The sequence below is a fragment of the Primulina tabacum genome, chromosome 6 (genome assembly GCF_025594145.1).
Source record: "Primulina tabacum isolate GXHZ01 chromosome 6, ASM2559414v2, whole genome shotgun sequence".
NCBI lineage: Eukaryota > Viridiplantae > Streptophyta > Magnoliopsida > Lamiales > Gesneriaceae > Primulina > Primulina tabacum.
The window spans coordinates 44056416-44073627 of NC_134555.1; the positions used below are offsets into that span (position 1 = coordinate 44056416).

At 36.5% G+C, this 17212-nt stretch overlaps 2 protein-coding genes across 8 annotated transcripts; one reads left to right on the top strand and one right to left on the bottom strand.

Annotated features, from left to right (window-relative positions):
- Window positions 1-2813: 2813 nt before the first annotated feature.
- Window positions 2814-11010, bottom strand: LOC142549885 (cytochrome c1-2, heme protein, mitochondrial-like). 5 transcript variants are annotated; one of them, XM_075659101.1, is made up of 9 exons: window positions 10853-10989; window positions 10588-10742; window positions 5939-6018; window positions 5328-5548; window positions 4471-4750; window positions 4312-4383; window positions 3558-3674; window positions 3386-3451; window positions 2814-3150 (listed from the first exon to the last, which is right to left on the bottom strand). In XM_075659101.1, the coding sequence occupies exons 3-9, from the start codon at window positions 6002-6004 to the stop codon at window positions 3034-3036; spliced, it is 939 nt and encodes a 312-aa protein (XP_075515216.1). In that variant the 5' UTR covers window positions 6005-6018; window positions 10588-10742; window positions 10853-10989; the 3' UTR covers window positions 2814-3033. The 5 variants fall into 5 exon arrangements, with proteins under 5 accessions (XP_075515216.1, XP_075515218.1, XP_075515215.1 ...); XM_075659103.1 differs by lacking the exon at window positions 10588-10742 and having other exon boundaries at window positions 5328-5515; window positions 10853-11010; XM_075659100.1 differs by lacking the exon at window positions 10588-10742 and having other exon boundaries at window positions 10853-11010.
- Window positions 11011-13477: 2467 nt separating this feature from the next.
- On the top strand, window positions 13478-15851 carry LOC142549886 (uncharacterized). 3 transcript variants are annotated; one of them, XM_075659106.1, is made up of 4 exons: window positions 13478-13627; window positions 13712-14223; window positions 14293-14379; window positions 14917-15851. In XM_075659106.1, the coding sequence occupies exons 2-4, from the start codon at window positions 14046-14048 to the stop codon at window positions 15654-15656; spliced, it is 1005 nt and encodes a 334-aa protein (XP_075515221.1). In that variant the 5' UTR covers window positions 13478-13627; window positions 13712-14045; the 3' UTR covers window positions 15657-15851. The 3 variants fall into 3 exon arrangements, with proteins under 3 accessions (XP_075515221.1, XP_075515220.1, XP_075515222.1); XM_075659105.1 differs by having other exon boundaries at window positions 13999-14223; XM_075659107.1 differs by lacking the exon at window positions 14293-14379 and having other exon boundaries at window positions 13999-14223.
- Window positions 15852-17212: the final 1361 nt, after the last annotated feature.

A 17212-nucleotide genomic window follows, 5' to 3' on the forward strand; every position in this document is an offset into this window, starting at 1 on the left:
TAGACATTTTTTTCTATATCTATGTCCCTACAAAAATGTAGATCATTGGCCATGTTTTCCCAATTGTCAAAAGATAAAAATGACCTCTTTATCAATACAAATCCAAAAATTCAGTACGGATATATCTCTATAAATTTCTAATTGTTGTAAGAGTAAAAATGAAATATCAAAATTTTATATTTATTCCACTTAATATATAATTAATTAGTAGTCTAATTATTTCATATAATATATAATTAATAATCTAACAAATGCTAAAGAATTATCACTACAATATACATTGATTATAGTAATTTGTATCACTTCAAGAATAACATATAACTCATATATTAATTTATTAAATAATACATCTCTATACTACCTTTAAATATTTTATTTTTTAATTTTCTCTCTACATGTTATTTTATGATTTTAAAGCAATTTTGTAATTATATTTTTAGCGCAGTTTCTAATTAATTAAGTAATAAATTGTAGTATCACGAGAAGATATAAGAAAGATAATAATTATATATGCAATAGTAGAATAATATGATAATTATATAATAATCTAATAATATGAAATTTAATACTAACATATTTTATGATTTTTTAACTAAGAATTTAAAGTAAAGAGTTTGATAAATTATTTAGGAGAATTTATGTCCTATTATTTTTGTCTTTACATATAAGCAGTTTTATATAGAATAATGTAGAATAAAGGGTCAAGTTGATAAATCGCAAATAAAAAAATTTGCCCAGTTATTTACACTTTTATATAGACTAATGATTATTAAATAATAAAAATAATACTAATACTTCCTCCTTATTTTTAGATCTCATCTTCATTTTTAGACATTGATATAGAAGGATAATTTTGTCAATGTACAATTGAAAAACAATCTCCTTTATCCATACTTTTATAGGTACTAGCAAAAAAGCACGTGCGGACCCATATTCTAAATAACTAAAAAATAAATTAATAGTAAAAATATTTTTATTTGCATAACGTGATCAAATCCATCAAACAACATTTTGTTCGGAAAAAGATAGATCAAAACAAATTATAAGAATTTGGAATAATGATATATCAGATTAAGCACTAAATTGAACTAAAATAACAATACAAATACAATTATTTGAATTGATTAAGCAATATAAGAATGTAAATAGAATTATATGAATATATTTTATTTTCAATTCAAATTGTTTTATTTAATTTAAAAGTAATAATGATTATTTTAATTTTTTATTTGTCAATATTTAATTTAGAATTTATTTGAATGACTCTTCGTTCAAAGCACTCACATACTTTATCAATTTTTTGAAGTTTTTTTTAAATCTAATTATATTAAAATTTATTTTTAATAATTCATTGAATGAATTCAAATGATAGTGAAATATAACAATAACTAACATTTATTATCAAAATTAGTGGGAAAAAACTAATGAAAAAATTGATTGATTTTCTACATATTTCTTTCTAATTTTAGCAATTGTACAACAATATTTTTCTAGCATCATATCATCCAATGTATATGGATGAACGATTCATTTGTCCACACTTTTATAGGTACTTCTTATTCAAATTTATTAATTTTTTATTACTATTATTCAAATTCACAATTAAATTTAGATTTACAATATATTATATTTGTTCATGCATTTAGAAATTAATAATTTGACAAAATAAATTTAAAATTTTGATTAAATATAATTTTATTTTCAATTCAAATTGTTTTATTTAATTTAAAAGTAATAATGATTATTTTAATTTTTTAATTTTTCATTTGTCAATATTTAATTTAGAATTTATTTGAATGACTCTTTGTTCAAAGCACTCACATACTTTATCATGAGTCCTTCATATATATAATTTTTTGAAGTTTTTTTAAATCTAATTATATTAAAATTTATTTTTAATAATTCATTGAATGAATTCAAATGATGGTGAAATAGAATAATAACTAACATAATTAATTTAATTTAGAATTTAAATGAAAGTCCAAGAAAGTTATTAAAATGAAAAAAATAATTGATATTAATATTAAGTAAATTTAATAGTATTTTTTTTAAAAATAGCTCAAACATTTAAAAACGTGGAGATGACTTATTTGCTACATATAAATTAAAATATGAATATAATTAAAATGAAAAAAATAATTTATATTAATATTAAGGAAATTTATTTAAAGTATGTTTATTTAAAATTAGCACAAACATTTAATAACATGGAGAAGAAAATCAAAAGCACAAAATAATAACCATAAAATATGGTTAATTAGTATTAATTATTAATTAATGGACTAAATGTAAAATTAACACATATGTTACCTAATAATGAAAATAAATAAACATGTGAAGGGTAATAATGTCCGCTTACAATGAGAAAACTTTTTTACTGTCAACACTTTTATAGGTATATAGATATAGATTCAAGCAAATAAATGGGCTACACAGGAAATATGGGAATTAAACAAAGTTATAAGAAGATCTATTTATTTTAGTGGATTATTTAAAAGTTGATCGAGCTCGTTATAAATAAATAGGGTAAAAGCCAATGTTTATAATATATATATATATATATATAAATGTGTATTATATACAAGGACTGATGAAAATGCATTTGCACTCTATAGAGCGTTTGATTTTCCTTGAAAACATGCCCTAGATGATTCCATTCCCTCGATCCCTTTTGTGTCAATTATGATAACACGGTGAAATGTGGGCAAGACACAGCATACTAATGGCTCTCTATGTTTATCATGGAATTACACCATTCAAGTCAACAAATATAATATAATGAGACAAAAAAAAAAAAAAAAAAAAAGAAAGTCTCCATGCAAGTAGCATTCATCGTCCAATCCAAAACTCCAAAGAATGATCATCATCTTATACATTATTACGTAAGGAACCACGTGTTGAATAATGATATACCCTTTTATTCTCGGGCACTACTTTGCAATCTCGTTTACCACAGAAGATGAAACTAGCACGTGACAAAGCATTATTATTAGCTGATCTCAGATTCTCAAGGCAAAATGGACTGAGAAGAGTCTAGTTGATAACATCCAAAACCAGCTTTCGAGACTTGAGGACGGACCACTTCAACCGCCTGTAGTAACCAGCTTGAAGAAGTGCAAGCGATAGAACAAATATCCATTTGAATCCCATCTGCAATGGTAATATAGCAATGTTCGGCGCGCAAAATGAAAAGAAAATAGAAAACCTTATGTTATGTTTCGAATTAAGGATTTTTCAAATTCTCGATTTCCATCATATACAAGGGCGCTTTAGAATTCAATGAATTTGAAATTTCTTTTATTTTACTTAATGTTTTAAATTACATCAAATCCAAACCAATCCATTCAAACATAACCTTAGGTTCGACATATGAGTGATCACCTACCAGTTTTCTCTCTTCCATTTCAGGCTCCGCGGCCCAGGATAAAAATGTCACAACATCTTTTCCCATCTACAAAGACAGGTAGAAGATAACTCAGATCATAACTATAGGCAATGCGTCCTAAAAATTGACGTGTGTACAAAGTAAAAAATGAAGAATCAACTAGTGAACTCACCTGAGCTTCCGTTGCAGGGGTACCGTCTTCATACTCCACAGCACCATCATTAAGCATTTTAGGCATAGCGATAGCTCCCCCAGGGAAGTAAGGATTATAATGCAGTCCTTCACGAATCTAGATAAGGAAAATATAACAACTTAGAATATCAACAAACAAAGATGCAATCTAGAATTAAAAGGAAAAAAAGCAGAAGAAAGGCGACACTGATAGAAAGGAAATCATCTGCAAATTTAGCTAATAACTGCACGCTTAGTTCAGGGATCAGATCAAGGCACATACAAATTGAAAACCCAGAAGAACTGAATATCGAAAAAATAGTGAAATTTTGAAAGAAACAATGCTCAAAACATAAATGACTGTCCAACTTCAAACTTTCTGCTGAATAAAGTGACATGTCCCACCCACTTGACCACAAGCAACCACATCAAGATTGAAGTCTTATATCCATTGGTCCAACTCTCGGTTGTGAAATAATCAAGTATCAATGCATTTTAGGATGAAATGATTTGAAGCTATGAATTTCAAATTCATGAATCTAAATCCATTTAATTGCTTTGTTAAATGTATGTTGGGTAGATTACGAATTCATCCCTTGTTAATCAATGTAGATGCATTGGTGATTATGAAGAATTTGACCTTATTTCAAATCTCTCCCCAAATCAAATCCTCTCGTCTAAGCACAAACCTTAGAGAATATCGGCCAAGAGGCAATCCTGATGCATAATCGAAAGAGTGAGAGTGTGAGACTTACTGAAACACCAGCAGGAGGATCACGATACCCGGTAAGAAGTGCAAAGGCATAATTTTGACCATCGTGACGAGCCTAATAATTCAAAGGTTGTAAGTTAGCTGAGAGAGATGGTAAAAAGGAATTTTGAGTAAAATATTGGAAGTCAGAGGCGGGAAATACTTTGGTAATTAGACTTAAATCAGGGGGATAGGCCCCTCCATTAGCAAACCTAGCTGCTTGTTCATTTGCATATGGCTGAGGAAAACGATCGCTGAGTTTTCCAGGACGAGTAAACATCTCTCCCTCATCATTAGGTCCATCCACTACCTCAATTTCAGCTGCCATGGACTTAGTTTCCTCCTCTGTATAAGCCACACCGACCAAGTCACGATATGATATTAATGACATGGAATGGCAGGAAGCACATACTTGTTGATAAACCTGGTGACCACGACGAATCCTGTTTAAAATTGATCAACAATTGAGAACAAGATGTGAAGGAGAACTTTAGAGCTCATTCATTCAAGATAAATAATTCAAGCAATTCTTCAATATAACATGAAAAGCAATACTGAATGTACTTGGAAAGGGAAAATCCGGACAATGAATCATCAAAGAAGAACACATACTTCCTGGAGACAGCTATCTCAAAATGATTTCAGAATCTTGTAATATAAAAATAGCGATGCACAACTTCCCAATGCCAAGACAGAATAGACTATTACATGGAAAATTACAGATAATACAGCTGATGAAGATATTTTCATGATAATAAAAGTATTTAATACCTAGTAGTCTACGAAGAGCGGCACAAGATAAACAACACATGAAACATATTAGATAAGTGAATAGAACTGAATCCACGACAATTACTCCTGACAAAGCTGCAATTGAGTGGAACCTTACGACAAAGCTTGATATGGTTCTGAAGATTGATTAGCCTCTAGATGATGCTACTAAGCTAACAGAAGCAGATGAAGCATTGCCATATAAAAGAACACATTTAGAAGATATTAGTGAGCTAATGAAGAACTCACGAGGCATGGTCATATGAACTCAGGATGCCCTTATGGGGCCAGGGATAGTTAGGGGGTTCCAAACCGTGCTCAGCTTCGTCACAAGATGACATTGTCGCAAAACTTAACAGCCCTGATACACCTGCTCCAAAGAGGGCTACAGCTCTCAAGTACTTTGAGGTAGCGGATCCAATTTCTTCATGCACTTTCTTGGAAATAAGAGATGATAAAACAGGAGATGGCTGAAAGAAGAAACAATTAAATCAGTGGTACTTCAACATTTTCTTCCTCGAAACAAAATTTTTCAGCGACTCCAATGCATCAAGTTTTGGTCAATAAGCAAACCACGTGATGCTTTTTCATTCACACATTACAAAAGCAGAAACTCATTACTAATCTAACTCATTTACTCAATTGGAAAAATAGCAAAATGATATTCTGGAGATTAACAGGTACAAGACTAAAATGCTACTCTTTAGCGGGGATCACAATAATAAAAAACTTCTAATATGCTCCCATTCCATGTTGTTTTATCTACACGACACGCACAAAGTTTACAAAGCATAAACTCGATCATTATTTATCACATGGAAGATCAAAGAGAAATTCAAAAAGAACTAAAAGAATAGAACCTTTATAGTAGCTTGTGACTGAAGTCTCTCACTCAGCAACCGATAAAGCGCACTACCTCCAAACATCTTAAATCAGCACTCTGTTTATAGAGAAATGACCAACAAGGGTAAAAAATCAAATACAAGTTAAACAAACTCCAACTAATCGACAGCAACTGAACATTCAAGAACCATTACACAAAGGAAGGGAAAGCATTACTTTTGCAATTACATACTAGGGAAAATGAGCAGCATCTTAGCCCGTATCAAACTTGGAGAGCAGATACAAACAGTAAGCAGTCATCAACCAAAATCCACAACCCACGTTTATAAAATCAACAATTAATCGGATATCTAACTGTTTCAGATGGAATATCCACTTTTTAAAAAAATCAGAGATATGTTTTTGTGAGAGTACCCTCAAGTATTTCATAAATTCTCAGTTGAGACCAAAAATTGACAGAGGATACTGTTCGTCAAATACAGGTAATAAGTATCCTATCTAAGTACATGATGATAATTCACTGCCTTCACAAATATTACAGGTCAATTTTCAAACTGATTTTCAAACTGGGGCCCATCTTTACTTTTAAAAAAAATTCAAGCCTTCATCTTTCTTGATTCACTTAGCTGAAGCCTGACACAGAATACGTACTAGACCAAGTGATTTTTAAATCAACTCTTCTTCTCTAATTTGAAAAGCAAGTGCATTGAAAGAAATCTTTTTGAAAAAATTAGATGAAAGATTACAAATGATAGCCACTTAAACCTAATTCAGAAGGTGATGATCCTCTTGATTATCACAAGGACAAAGCAAGGACATTTGCAATGACTTTCTACAATGATATCATTGATTGGGTGATGTTGCAGAAGCTGGGCTACAGAATGAATCCTAACTGATGATACCCTCGGGATAGCCTGGGTTGTGCCCGAGTCATGGACGATTCTTGTGCACCGGGCATGGACGACCCAGGATACTGGATGGATGGCCAGAATCAGGACAAATCGGCAGGAAGGGTTCATCAGGAGCCGGGCGAGTGAATGCCCGGGACGTCTCCTCCCCGGGCCACCGGACGCCCGGGCTCTCGTTCAAACTCCCTGGAACTTTCTACCCGGGCCACCTCGATATGAGCACCGCACTCGAGTATACTAGCAGAATAGGATGTGGGCGACTGTCCCATCTCTGACACCAGGCCGATGGGCTGACAAAATCAGATGGGCTGGATGTGACCAGTATGAGATTTGACATGTCAGAATATAGGGTGTGCTCAGCCGTCCTACTATAATTAGTAGGTAGCACGGAGAACGAGGTCATCATTACTTCTCTTACTATAAATACCAGGTTCTCTCTTTATATTTACAATCATTCACACCAATATCGCAACCATCACTTGGTTACATTGGTTCTTGGCTTGAATCATTCACTGACTTAAGCATCGGAGTGGCCACGCCGGACACCCCTCCGGCGCCCATTCACGAGTTCATCTCCCTGTGTGCAGGTCACAGTGGAAGCAATAGCTCACAGATCCATCTACCTTGCTCATTTTCCTGAACAACATTATTGATTTGATCCGATGGAGCACCCGACCCTGCTCATCCATTTCACCAGGATCGCATCATTGGCGCCGTCTGTGGGAATTTGAGCTCAAGACGTAGATATGGTTTCCATTCAAAAATAAGCCAAAATCTGCTTGGCAAACATACAAGTCCGACCAGCTCGACACTCAGATCTTATATGTGGATTTCATATGAACTCAAAGCTCAGCAGCTATCCCGTATTGGCATGAAGAGCATTTGCTATGCACTCAGTAGTATACAGTTATATTAGTCACCTAATTTAGCTCAACCAGAGAAGTTTCACTCTACGGAAAATGAATTCGGATTCAATATTTTCAGGTTAGTGATTTGATTTTTAATAAAACTCATACAGCAGGTAAAGCAAAATCTCTTAAGCCCGGGAGGTACGAGGCCCCGGCACATTATCTAAGCTCAGGGTTCTCAAACCTGGCTCGGGGCTCCGTACCTCGACCATTTATGAAGGCCAGGGCTCCGCACCCTGGTTATCTTTTAAGTCCAGGGACCCGTACCCTGGCCCGGGGACCCGTACCTCGGTCATCTTTTAAGTCCAGGGATCCGTACCCTGGCTCGGGGCTCCGTACCTCGACCATTCATCAAGGCCAGGTCTCCGCACCCTGGTTATCTATTAAGTCCAGGGATCCGTACCCTGGCTCAGGGCTCCGTACCTCGACCATTCATGAAGGCCAGGTCTCCACACCCTGGTTATCTATTAAGTCCAGGGATCTGTACCCTGGCTCGGGGCTCCGTACCTCGACCATTCATGAAGGCCAGGTCTCCGCACCCTGGTTATCTATTAAGTCCAGGGATCCGTACCCTGGCTCGGGGCTCCGTACCTCAACCATTCATGAAGACCATGTCTCCGCACCCTGGTTATCTATTAAGTCCAGGGATCCGTACCCTGGCTCGGGGCTCCGTACCTCAACCATTCATGAAGGTCAGGTCTCCGCACCCTGGTTATCTATTAAGTCCAGGGATCTGTACCATGGCTCGGGGCTCCGTACCTCGACCATTCATGAAGGCCAGGTCTCCGCACCCTGTTTATCTATTAAGTCCAGGGATCCGTACCCTGGCTCGGGGCTCCGTACCTTGACCATTCATGAAGGCCAGGGCTCCGCACCCTGGTTATCTTTTAAGTCCAGGGACCCGTACCCTGGCCCGGGGACCCGCACCTCGGTCATCTTTTAAGTCCAGGGACCCGTACCTTGGCCCGGGGACCCGTACATCGGTCATCTTTTAAGTCCAGGGATCCGTACCCTGGCCCGGGAACCCGTACCTCGGTCATCTATTAAGTCCAGGGATCCGTACCCTGGCTCGGGGCTCCGCACCTCGACCACTCCCAAGACCCGGGACATGCTCCCCGGCCCAAGGCTCCGCACCTTGGTTATTCATAAGCTCAGGGTTCTCAAACCTGGCTCGGGGCTCCGCACCTCGACTATTCCTAAGTCCGGGAGATATGAGGCTCCGACAATCTATTTTAAAGCCGGGGAGACATGAGGTCCCGGCATCTTATATCAAGTCCATAAGACACGAGACTCCGGCATTTCATCCCATCTCTGGGATACATGAAGCCCCCGATGCTTTTACCGACAAATTAAATATTTTCCATGATCGGGCACACAAGACTAATCGGGACAGCGAGTATGACTCTAGCCCGACTATTAAGGAGGGAGTGATGATACCCTCGGGATAGCCTGGGTTGTGCCCGAGTCATGGACGATTCTTGTGCACCGGGCATGGACGACCCAGGATACTGGATGGATGGCCAGAATCAGGACAAATCGGCAGGAAGGGTTCATCAAGAGCCGGGCGGGTGAATGCCCGGGACGTCTCCTCCCCGGGCCACCGGACGCCCGGGCTCTCGTTCAAACTCCCTGGAACTTTCTACCCGGGCCACCTCGATATGAGCACCGCACTCGAGTATACTAGCAGAATAGGATGTGGGCGACTGTCCCATCTCTGACACCAGGCCGATGGGTTGACAAAATCAGATGGGCTGGATGTGACCAGTATGAGATTTGACATGTCAGAATATAGGGTGTGCTCAGCCGTCCTACTATAATTAGTAGGTAGCACGGAGAACGAGGTCATCATTACTTCTCCTACTATAAATACCAGGTTCTCTCTTTATATTTACAATCATTCACACCAATATCGCAACCATCACTTGGTTACATTGGTTCTTGGCTTGAATCATTCACTGACTTAAGCATCGGAGTGGCCACGCCGGACACCCCTCCGGCGCCCATTCACGAGTTCATCTCTCTGTCTGCAGGTCACAGTGGAAGCAATAGCTCACAGATCCATCTACCTTGCTCATTTTCCTGAACAACATTATTGATTCGATCCGGTGGAGCACCCGACCCTGCTCATCCATTTCACCAGGATCGCATCACTAACATATCCAACTTCCAGCTTTGCTGGACTCTTCTTGCATTTAAAACAAATAAATGTCCCAAATGCTTGCATTCATTGCATGTGGAACTAATTCAAAGGACTGCAGGCTTGTTGACGAGTACGAAAATGTTACTGTAGAATCAAGATCTAATTTCTGGTGAATTCAATAAGTTTTTGAGTCCCACGATGCAAATTTTTTTAGCAACACGGTTATTAAAGCAAAACATGAAAAGATTGCTGACTCTAATAATTGGTTTCCGGATCTAGCCTCAGTTTCTACTGCTCTTATTCAGAAACCCTTGCAATCTTATTCGGTATTCCTACCTCCTTTCAAACGCAAAACTAGAAAGAAATTTTCGGGAAGATCACAATGAATTGACACTCTAAGTTCTGCTTCTCAATCAGCTAAGGCACTGCCTGACCTCAGATTCATTGTAGACCGACTTCAGGTTAAATAGAAAGCGGAACCAAGATGCTTCCCTGCCTACTGGAGACCCATGCGAAAGCCATTTACAACGAAAGTTACAAAAGAGGGACAGCAACTACTCTGCAGCAGTAGTACCTCAAAGCAAAAAATTAACCCCATCGACACCATTCTGCGTTGGTTTTCACGAACAGCGAAAACAATAAGAGTCATCTGACATCATGTAAATTGTATAATAACAAATACATAACATCCCACAAATTCTAGTGTCTACCTAGCTAAGAGCAATCCTTCCCTACAAAATGCAGCATTTCTTTTACGCAGAAACACGGAGTCTTCAATAATCAGCTCGAATTGGAAATGTTAAAAACACAAATCCACCGAAAGATTTTTCATGTGTCCGAAAACATTTCCATAACTTCCTATGAGCTGAAAAACAAAAACCACGATTTCCAACAAGAACGACACTCATCAAACAAAATACAAAGACGATTACGTTTGTACAAACTCACACAGATCGAAAGGAGTAGAAAACTAACCTGTAAATAACGGAAAAACCTGTCGGCGGCGAGCCGGTGAGAGTCGGGAGATCAATGAATAAATAATGGGAATGGGACCAGTCCACAGAGATTTACAAACGATTTGTGGATGGGAAATTTTCCGTGCGTTTGGAGAAAAAAGGAACCAAAACACTTTTCTGTTCCACCGTTGGAACGGGCTGGGCTTTGTATGTGTAGGTTTAGACAATAAATGGGCTCCAAAACCTTTTGAAACAGAGCCCATTTCATCTCAGCTCCAATTCTTATTTTGTATATTTTTGTGTACACGTATTGCGTATATGTTCGAATAAATGATAAGTTTTTTAGAAGCCAAAAGAAGAAGAAGAAGAAGAAATAGTGTATATGGTAGGCAGCCAGGCACAGATTGGTTCGACTTCAGCAATTTTGGTTGGGCTCATTCAATTCATTTCTGGATTTCAATTACAGTATATTCATTTGTCATTCGATTGGGTATTTGTTTGCCAAATTCATTGAAATCTTCTTGTTGTCCAAAATCTAGACATCTTCTTATTTATTTTTAATTTTAAATTTATTTTCTAAAATAATTGTCCCAACTGAACATATACACACTTGTTTTCAAAAATATTTTGTAAAAAGTAATTATCCAAATACATTATTATTTTGGGTCTTTTACCAGATTATAGCAATTTTTATTCTTCATTAACAATCTACGGTAGTATTCAAAAACTTATTAAAATATTGTAAAAAAAAAATTAAAAAAAGAAAAAAGTAAAACTTTTACTCCCCCGCCCTTCCAAATGGCGGGGGAGTAATTGTTTCACCTCCCCCGCCTGTAGGGGGGAGGGTAGAAAGGGGAGAGTTAAAATATTGTAAAATTTTACCCGCCTTTTGTATGGGTGGGGGAATATATTTTTAAATTATAAAATTTCAAATGCTTGCCCGCCTATTGCAGTGGCGGGCGAATTTAAATAGGGTATATTTTTTAGATATAATACTTTTGTTTTTTGTGTAATTATTGGTGGGTAATGGAAACCGACGAAACTAATATAATTTATTTTATCTAAAAAGATGATTTAATATTACTATACAAAAAGATGGATTTGACCTCACGTGCAGAGACCATTATTATTGTCCTTCTATATGAATTGATATTGTTAAACACTTATTGATGTATATTTGATTGATAATTTTGGCTGTATCTTATCATATCTTTCAATGTCGGCATGAATATCGTGAATTTGTGTCGAATAATTAATGTTTTTGTATTTACATCTTTATTGTATTTTTTATTTACAATTATATGTGTACGTAATATTTATGTAAAACAATATTATGACATTGTTTGATGTCTTTAGTGTGTGTGTGTATAATATAATTTTTTAGACATATGAATTTTATTTGAAATGTTAATACTAGAAATGTTTTTCTTTAAATTGAAAATTTATTTTTAGATAAATTTAAATGCAGGCATGGATACAATTTCAGTCATTTTATATATTGGCGGTGATGTTATCGTAAGACATGAAACAGTCAATTATAGTAATAAGGGGGTGAAGTTAATTCGTATATCTAGATCTATGTCATTATGCGATTTGATTGAAATAGTTCATCGGAAGTTAGATATCGATCCCAGAAAATATAGGTTGAACCTTTCAACCAAATATTTGTATATGGACAAGTCGCGTTCAGTAGAAGTTCATGTTGTTCTTGACGATGATACTTTACAATTTATGTTTGGTCCTGGTTCCGATGTGCAGTGCATAGAGTTGTATATTGAATGTGAGGCCATTGAAGATAATGTAGTAACAAATGTTGTTGAGTCGTACATTCCATGTATTACCCAAGGTCTAAGTATGATAGGATTTGATCAGTCAGGTGGCACTTCGTCTGCTACTTACAATGAAAATGTTGATCCACCTTATTCTTCAATGGACAATAATATTGGGGACTGGGATCAATATATTATTGGATGCGCAGATAAAGATAATAATTGTTGGCCGAACGTGAATTCTAATGCATCAAGTTTGGCTCGCGTAGTCGCTGCAGTGGCAACAGATGATGAAACATCACGTCAAATGTTTGCTGATTCTGCATTACTGGAAAATATAGAGAGTGACAGCGAGCCTGACACACCAGTGGGTGATGATTCAGACGATGAGGGTAACGAGGACGCGTTCGAAAATGTTGGTGAGCAATTACATGGCGCAACTTCAGACATAGGCGAGCAAGCATTTGAAATTTTATAATTTAAAAATATATAATCCGCCTATGCAAACGGCGGGTAAAATTTAAAATTAATTTTTCTGTCCCGCAAGAGGCGGGCAATATTTTAACTCTCCCCGCCTGTACGACAGGCGGGGGAGAATTTAAAACTAGCCTCCCCTACAGGCGGGGGAGGTGAAACAATTACTCCCCCATTTGGAAGGGCGGGGAGTAAAAGTTTTACTTTTTTTTTTTATTTTTTTTTATAATATTTTAATAAGTTTTTGAAAATTACTGTAGATTGTTAATGGAGAATAAAAATGGTTATAATCTGGCAAAAGACCTTTATTATTTTACAACACGTGTCGTGTCAGCTTTACTTTTAAAAAATTATTTGTATTACTGATTTTACACACTCTCTCTCTCTCTCTCTCGAAGCGCTCCCACACACACCGCAGGCGTGCTCTTTCTTCTTCCACGAAAAAAACAAATTAGGGTTTTAGGGTCCGATTGCAGCCAATACGTGCCGTCCCGGCGAAAAACGGCCGTTCCGTCGTGATAATCGGCGTTTTGTAGCACCTTCTGTTCGAGGTATGAAATTCATCTCGGCCGTCTAATTTACTTGCTCAATTTGATATTTGAATTCTGGTAAACTGATAAATTTGACACTGAAAGAAATCCTCCCTACCCAAGGAACAGCTTGACGTGTTATCTTATAACGAATCTCAGGCGATTTTTCCGTACAAGATACATCCGTGCTTAAATATTTGCAATGCATTAAAAATATGCATAAACTAAACAATCCATTCAACTGATTGGTAGGAGAAAAGTCGACTATGAGTGGTTTACCATTAAGATTCAATCTCTGCATTTAAATCTTTCTTAATAGCATGTGGGCAGAGTGTGGCATTTGTCTTCATGTGTCGTGGCTTTAATGTGTTTATGTACATATTCACTGCTAGGTGGATGCGTCAAAGGATTTTGTTATCTCGCTTGAATAGCTATCAAGATGAAGCCAAAACTCGCTGAGGCACATAGGAGGCCTAGAAATCTCCAGGAAGGGGGCCCAAACTGGATCCTTGTGGCCGGGGGTGCGTTGCTGAGTACATTATCAATCCGTCTGGGGTTCAAACTTAAGCAGTTTCTTGATACAAAACAAACAGTGACTAGGAGCCAAAGTTTTAAAGGTACCGTATGTTATCTTGTATTTTTCAGGATAATATGAGTTTACTTTATGACAGTTGCTTCTAATGCAGGAAATAGAAAAACTATGGATTGGAAGAAGTCAGCAAACTTCCCCATGCACTCAGATGCCTTTTGTTTTCGTCAAGATGAAGAAGATGGTTGTTACAATTATAGTCCTAATCACATAATATCTATATCATTTTACTTAGTAATCAAACTTCGCATTGCCCTCCCTTGTTAATATAGTATATCGTTTTTTATATATAAAAAAATAAAAATTGTTGTTCTTTGTATGTGTGATCATAATTGTTTCCATGGTTATTACTTTAATTTTTAAAAACTTAACTTATGGAGTGAAAATAGAATGGAGAGAATTTATTTTAACTGCTCATATAAACACCAGCTTTCAGCGATGATTGTCAATTTGCCAATTGTGGCAAGTGGGACACGTTGCAGCAATGGGTAGAGATACAAAAAAAAGTGATTTTGTGGCAAAATTTCTTAACGACTCACACTATCGAATTCAGGTCCTTTTCTATACACACACAATGAATGCGGTGTGCCAATCACGTTGATGATCTCATTTCAATTAATTCAGTGTTTGCTTGTTTCAAGATTGCTGTGATTTTCATATGATTTTTTTTTTGGGTACTATACGTAAATATTTGTCTTCTAAATTTATGTTACATGAACAGGAAGGAGGAACGTGGTGGAAGTCAAACAGAATAGCGATGGCCGAATGATGTCAGAACCTGAAATGTCTCTGCCCCTTGTGACTGTTCCGACCTCTGAGTTCAATGAAGAGAATGGTGTAATGTGGTCATCTTCTCCTGACCGCCTCGAGCTACCCCAAAAGCCTTTCCACCAGTCGAATAGCTCTGACTCACCTTGTGTTTCCGAATCTGGTTCCAACATTTTCAACAAGCGGGAAGTCATACAAAAGTTGAGACAGCAATTGAAGAGAAGAGATGATATGATACTTGAAATGCAGGATCAAATTGCAGAACTTCAGAACTCCCATAGCGTGCAGCTTTCACATTGTTCCCATCTTCAATCTTTGCTGGATGCTGCGAACAGGGATTTGTTTGATTCAGATAGGGAAATCCAGCGATTAAGAAAAGCAATTGCAGATCATTGCGTTGGACACATCAGCTCTGGTGAGAAGTCCCCAACTGTTCCCACTTGGCCAGCTGAGTGGAAGAATGGTCATACAAATGGATTCCAGGAAGTTGAAAAAAAATCGGATTTGCTAGAGAAAACCAGAGGGGATGGAGAAAGGATTGAACTTTTGAAGGGGGAAGTTAGTGAGTTGAAGGAAGTGATTGAAGGAAAAGACTACTTGTTGCAAAGCTATAAGGAGCAGAGATCTGAGCTCTCGATGAAGATCAGAGAGTTGCAGCAGAGATTAGATTCTCAGCTTCCAAATATTTTGTAGGCAGGTTCAATTTCTTGTGCATTCTTGTGTGGCTTCTTCACCAGTTCTTTGTTTTTCTTGCGCGAAGTTCTCAATTTTGAAAATGCTCAATTCCTTTCAAGATTGTATAGATTCCTTAGGGATTGACCCATTTTAAACGATTTTGGAGTGTGATCAGTAGACTCGGATCTGTGTTGCTAGCAGTGATTACAGTCACGAACATCTCAAATCCCCTAATATTAACTGTTACAATAATTTTTTTAAAAATGGTATTACATTTTTGTGCAAAAAGACACAGTCCACATGCATGTCGAATGATTTTTAACTGTTTGTTGTAATATGATGAATGCCGATATACGTTTAGAAATGAAATTTCTTATGCAAACACAATCTAAATTAGTTTTTCTAGCAACATCGATATATACAAATGAGGTATAATAGGTATATGATTCCCATTGCGACCTTGAATTATTTTGCAGTTGACTATGAAAAACTTTACGGAAACTTAAAGTTGGAAAAAACAATTATTGCCAATTAAAAATAAATTCTACAAATTTAAATGATAGTTTGGGATGTTGAAATAAATAAATACTGATCACGATAGTAGAATAAGTTGTTCAGTTTTAATTAATCAAAAGTTACACCTTAATGGAATTTACGTATATATTTTTAATTTTCCCTATTGTAAATTCAAATTTACTTTAAATGCCACAGTTTTTATGGCATTGTAAATCCAAATAAAATTATTTTTAAAAGATTTCGAATTAATTCAGATGTTTATGTGTTTGTCCTGTGTTCGTCCAGAAAAAATCACGAGCCTCTTGTCCATTCTCGTCGACTCGTGGCAAAATAATTTTGTTTGCAATCACAGTATATAATAGTTATAACCAATTGTAAACAGAGTTGAAATTCATGAGTCGTTCTCCATTTACATATCATAATAAAATCGCTAATATTTGTCATAACTTGGAAGGAATGGATTTTGGGTCTGTGAATTCCGTTCAAAAGTAGTGGAATGATACCTTTTTCACATCAGAGTAAAGGATAGGGAAATTGCGTCGATGGTGGCTAGTATCTGGCAACGAAATCAGAAAGGCAAACCGGAAGATTTCATTGTCAGAACAACGATAGATTTTTTACATCAATGACAGCCCACAAAATAAAATTCCAGAAAGACTTCATCCTCCTCACTCGCCACAAGTGCAAATACGACGACGTGAAATGTAATGTCGATGCAGTTATCTTTTCTAACCTTTTCCACTCAGATTTTTTTATGCATCCTCATAGACACAAAAGGCTCATTGATTACTGCTATGCATGGAAGCATCACAGGTAAACACACCCCAAAAACGGTGGAAGCATTGGGAATTCGGGAAGCACTCACTTGGTCAAAGGTTTGCAAGTTCAAAATGTGATGGTGAAATCTAACGCACAAGTAGTCGTTAGTCGTTGGGGGCTCTGAATGATTCAAGATCGGATTATTCAAGTTTTGGAAAAAAAATTATCTTCGAATTTACCAAATTGTAGTTGAGATCAACGAATCAGACACTCCAGCAAAAGTCGTTGATTCTATGTTT

Coding starts and splice junctions, on each gene's coding strand:
- LOC142549886 (XM_075659106.1), top strand. CDS start 14,046: ATGAAGCCAAAACTCGCTGAGGCACATAGGAGGCCTAGAAATCTCCAG. Junction 14,224..14,292: donor TAGGAGCCAAAGTTTTAAAG/GTACCGTATGTT, acceptor CTTCTAATGCAG/GAAATAGAAAAACTATGGAT. Junction 14,380..14,916: donor TCGTCAAGATGAAGAAGATG/GTTGTTACAATT, acceptor TTACATGAACAG/GAAGGAGGAACGTGGTGGAA.
- LOC142549885 (XM_075659100.1), bottom strand. CDS start 6,004: ATGTTTGGAGGTAGTGCGCTTTATCGGTTGCTGAGTGAGAGACTTCAG. Junction 4,751..5,327: donor AGTTCATATGACCATGCCTC/GTGAGTTCTTCA, acceptor AATTTTAAACAG/GATTCGTCGTGGTCACCAGG. Junction 4,384..4,470: donor ATTTAAGTCTAATTACCAAA/GTATTTCCCGCC, acceptor TTGAATTATTAG/GCTCGTCACGATGGTCAAAA.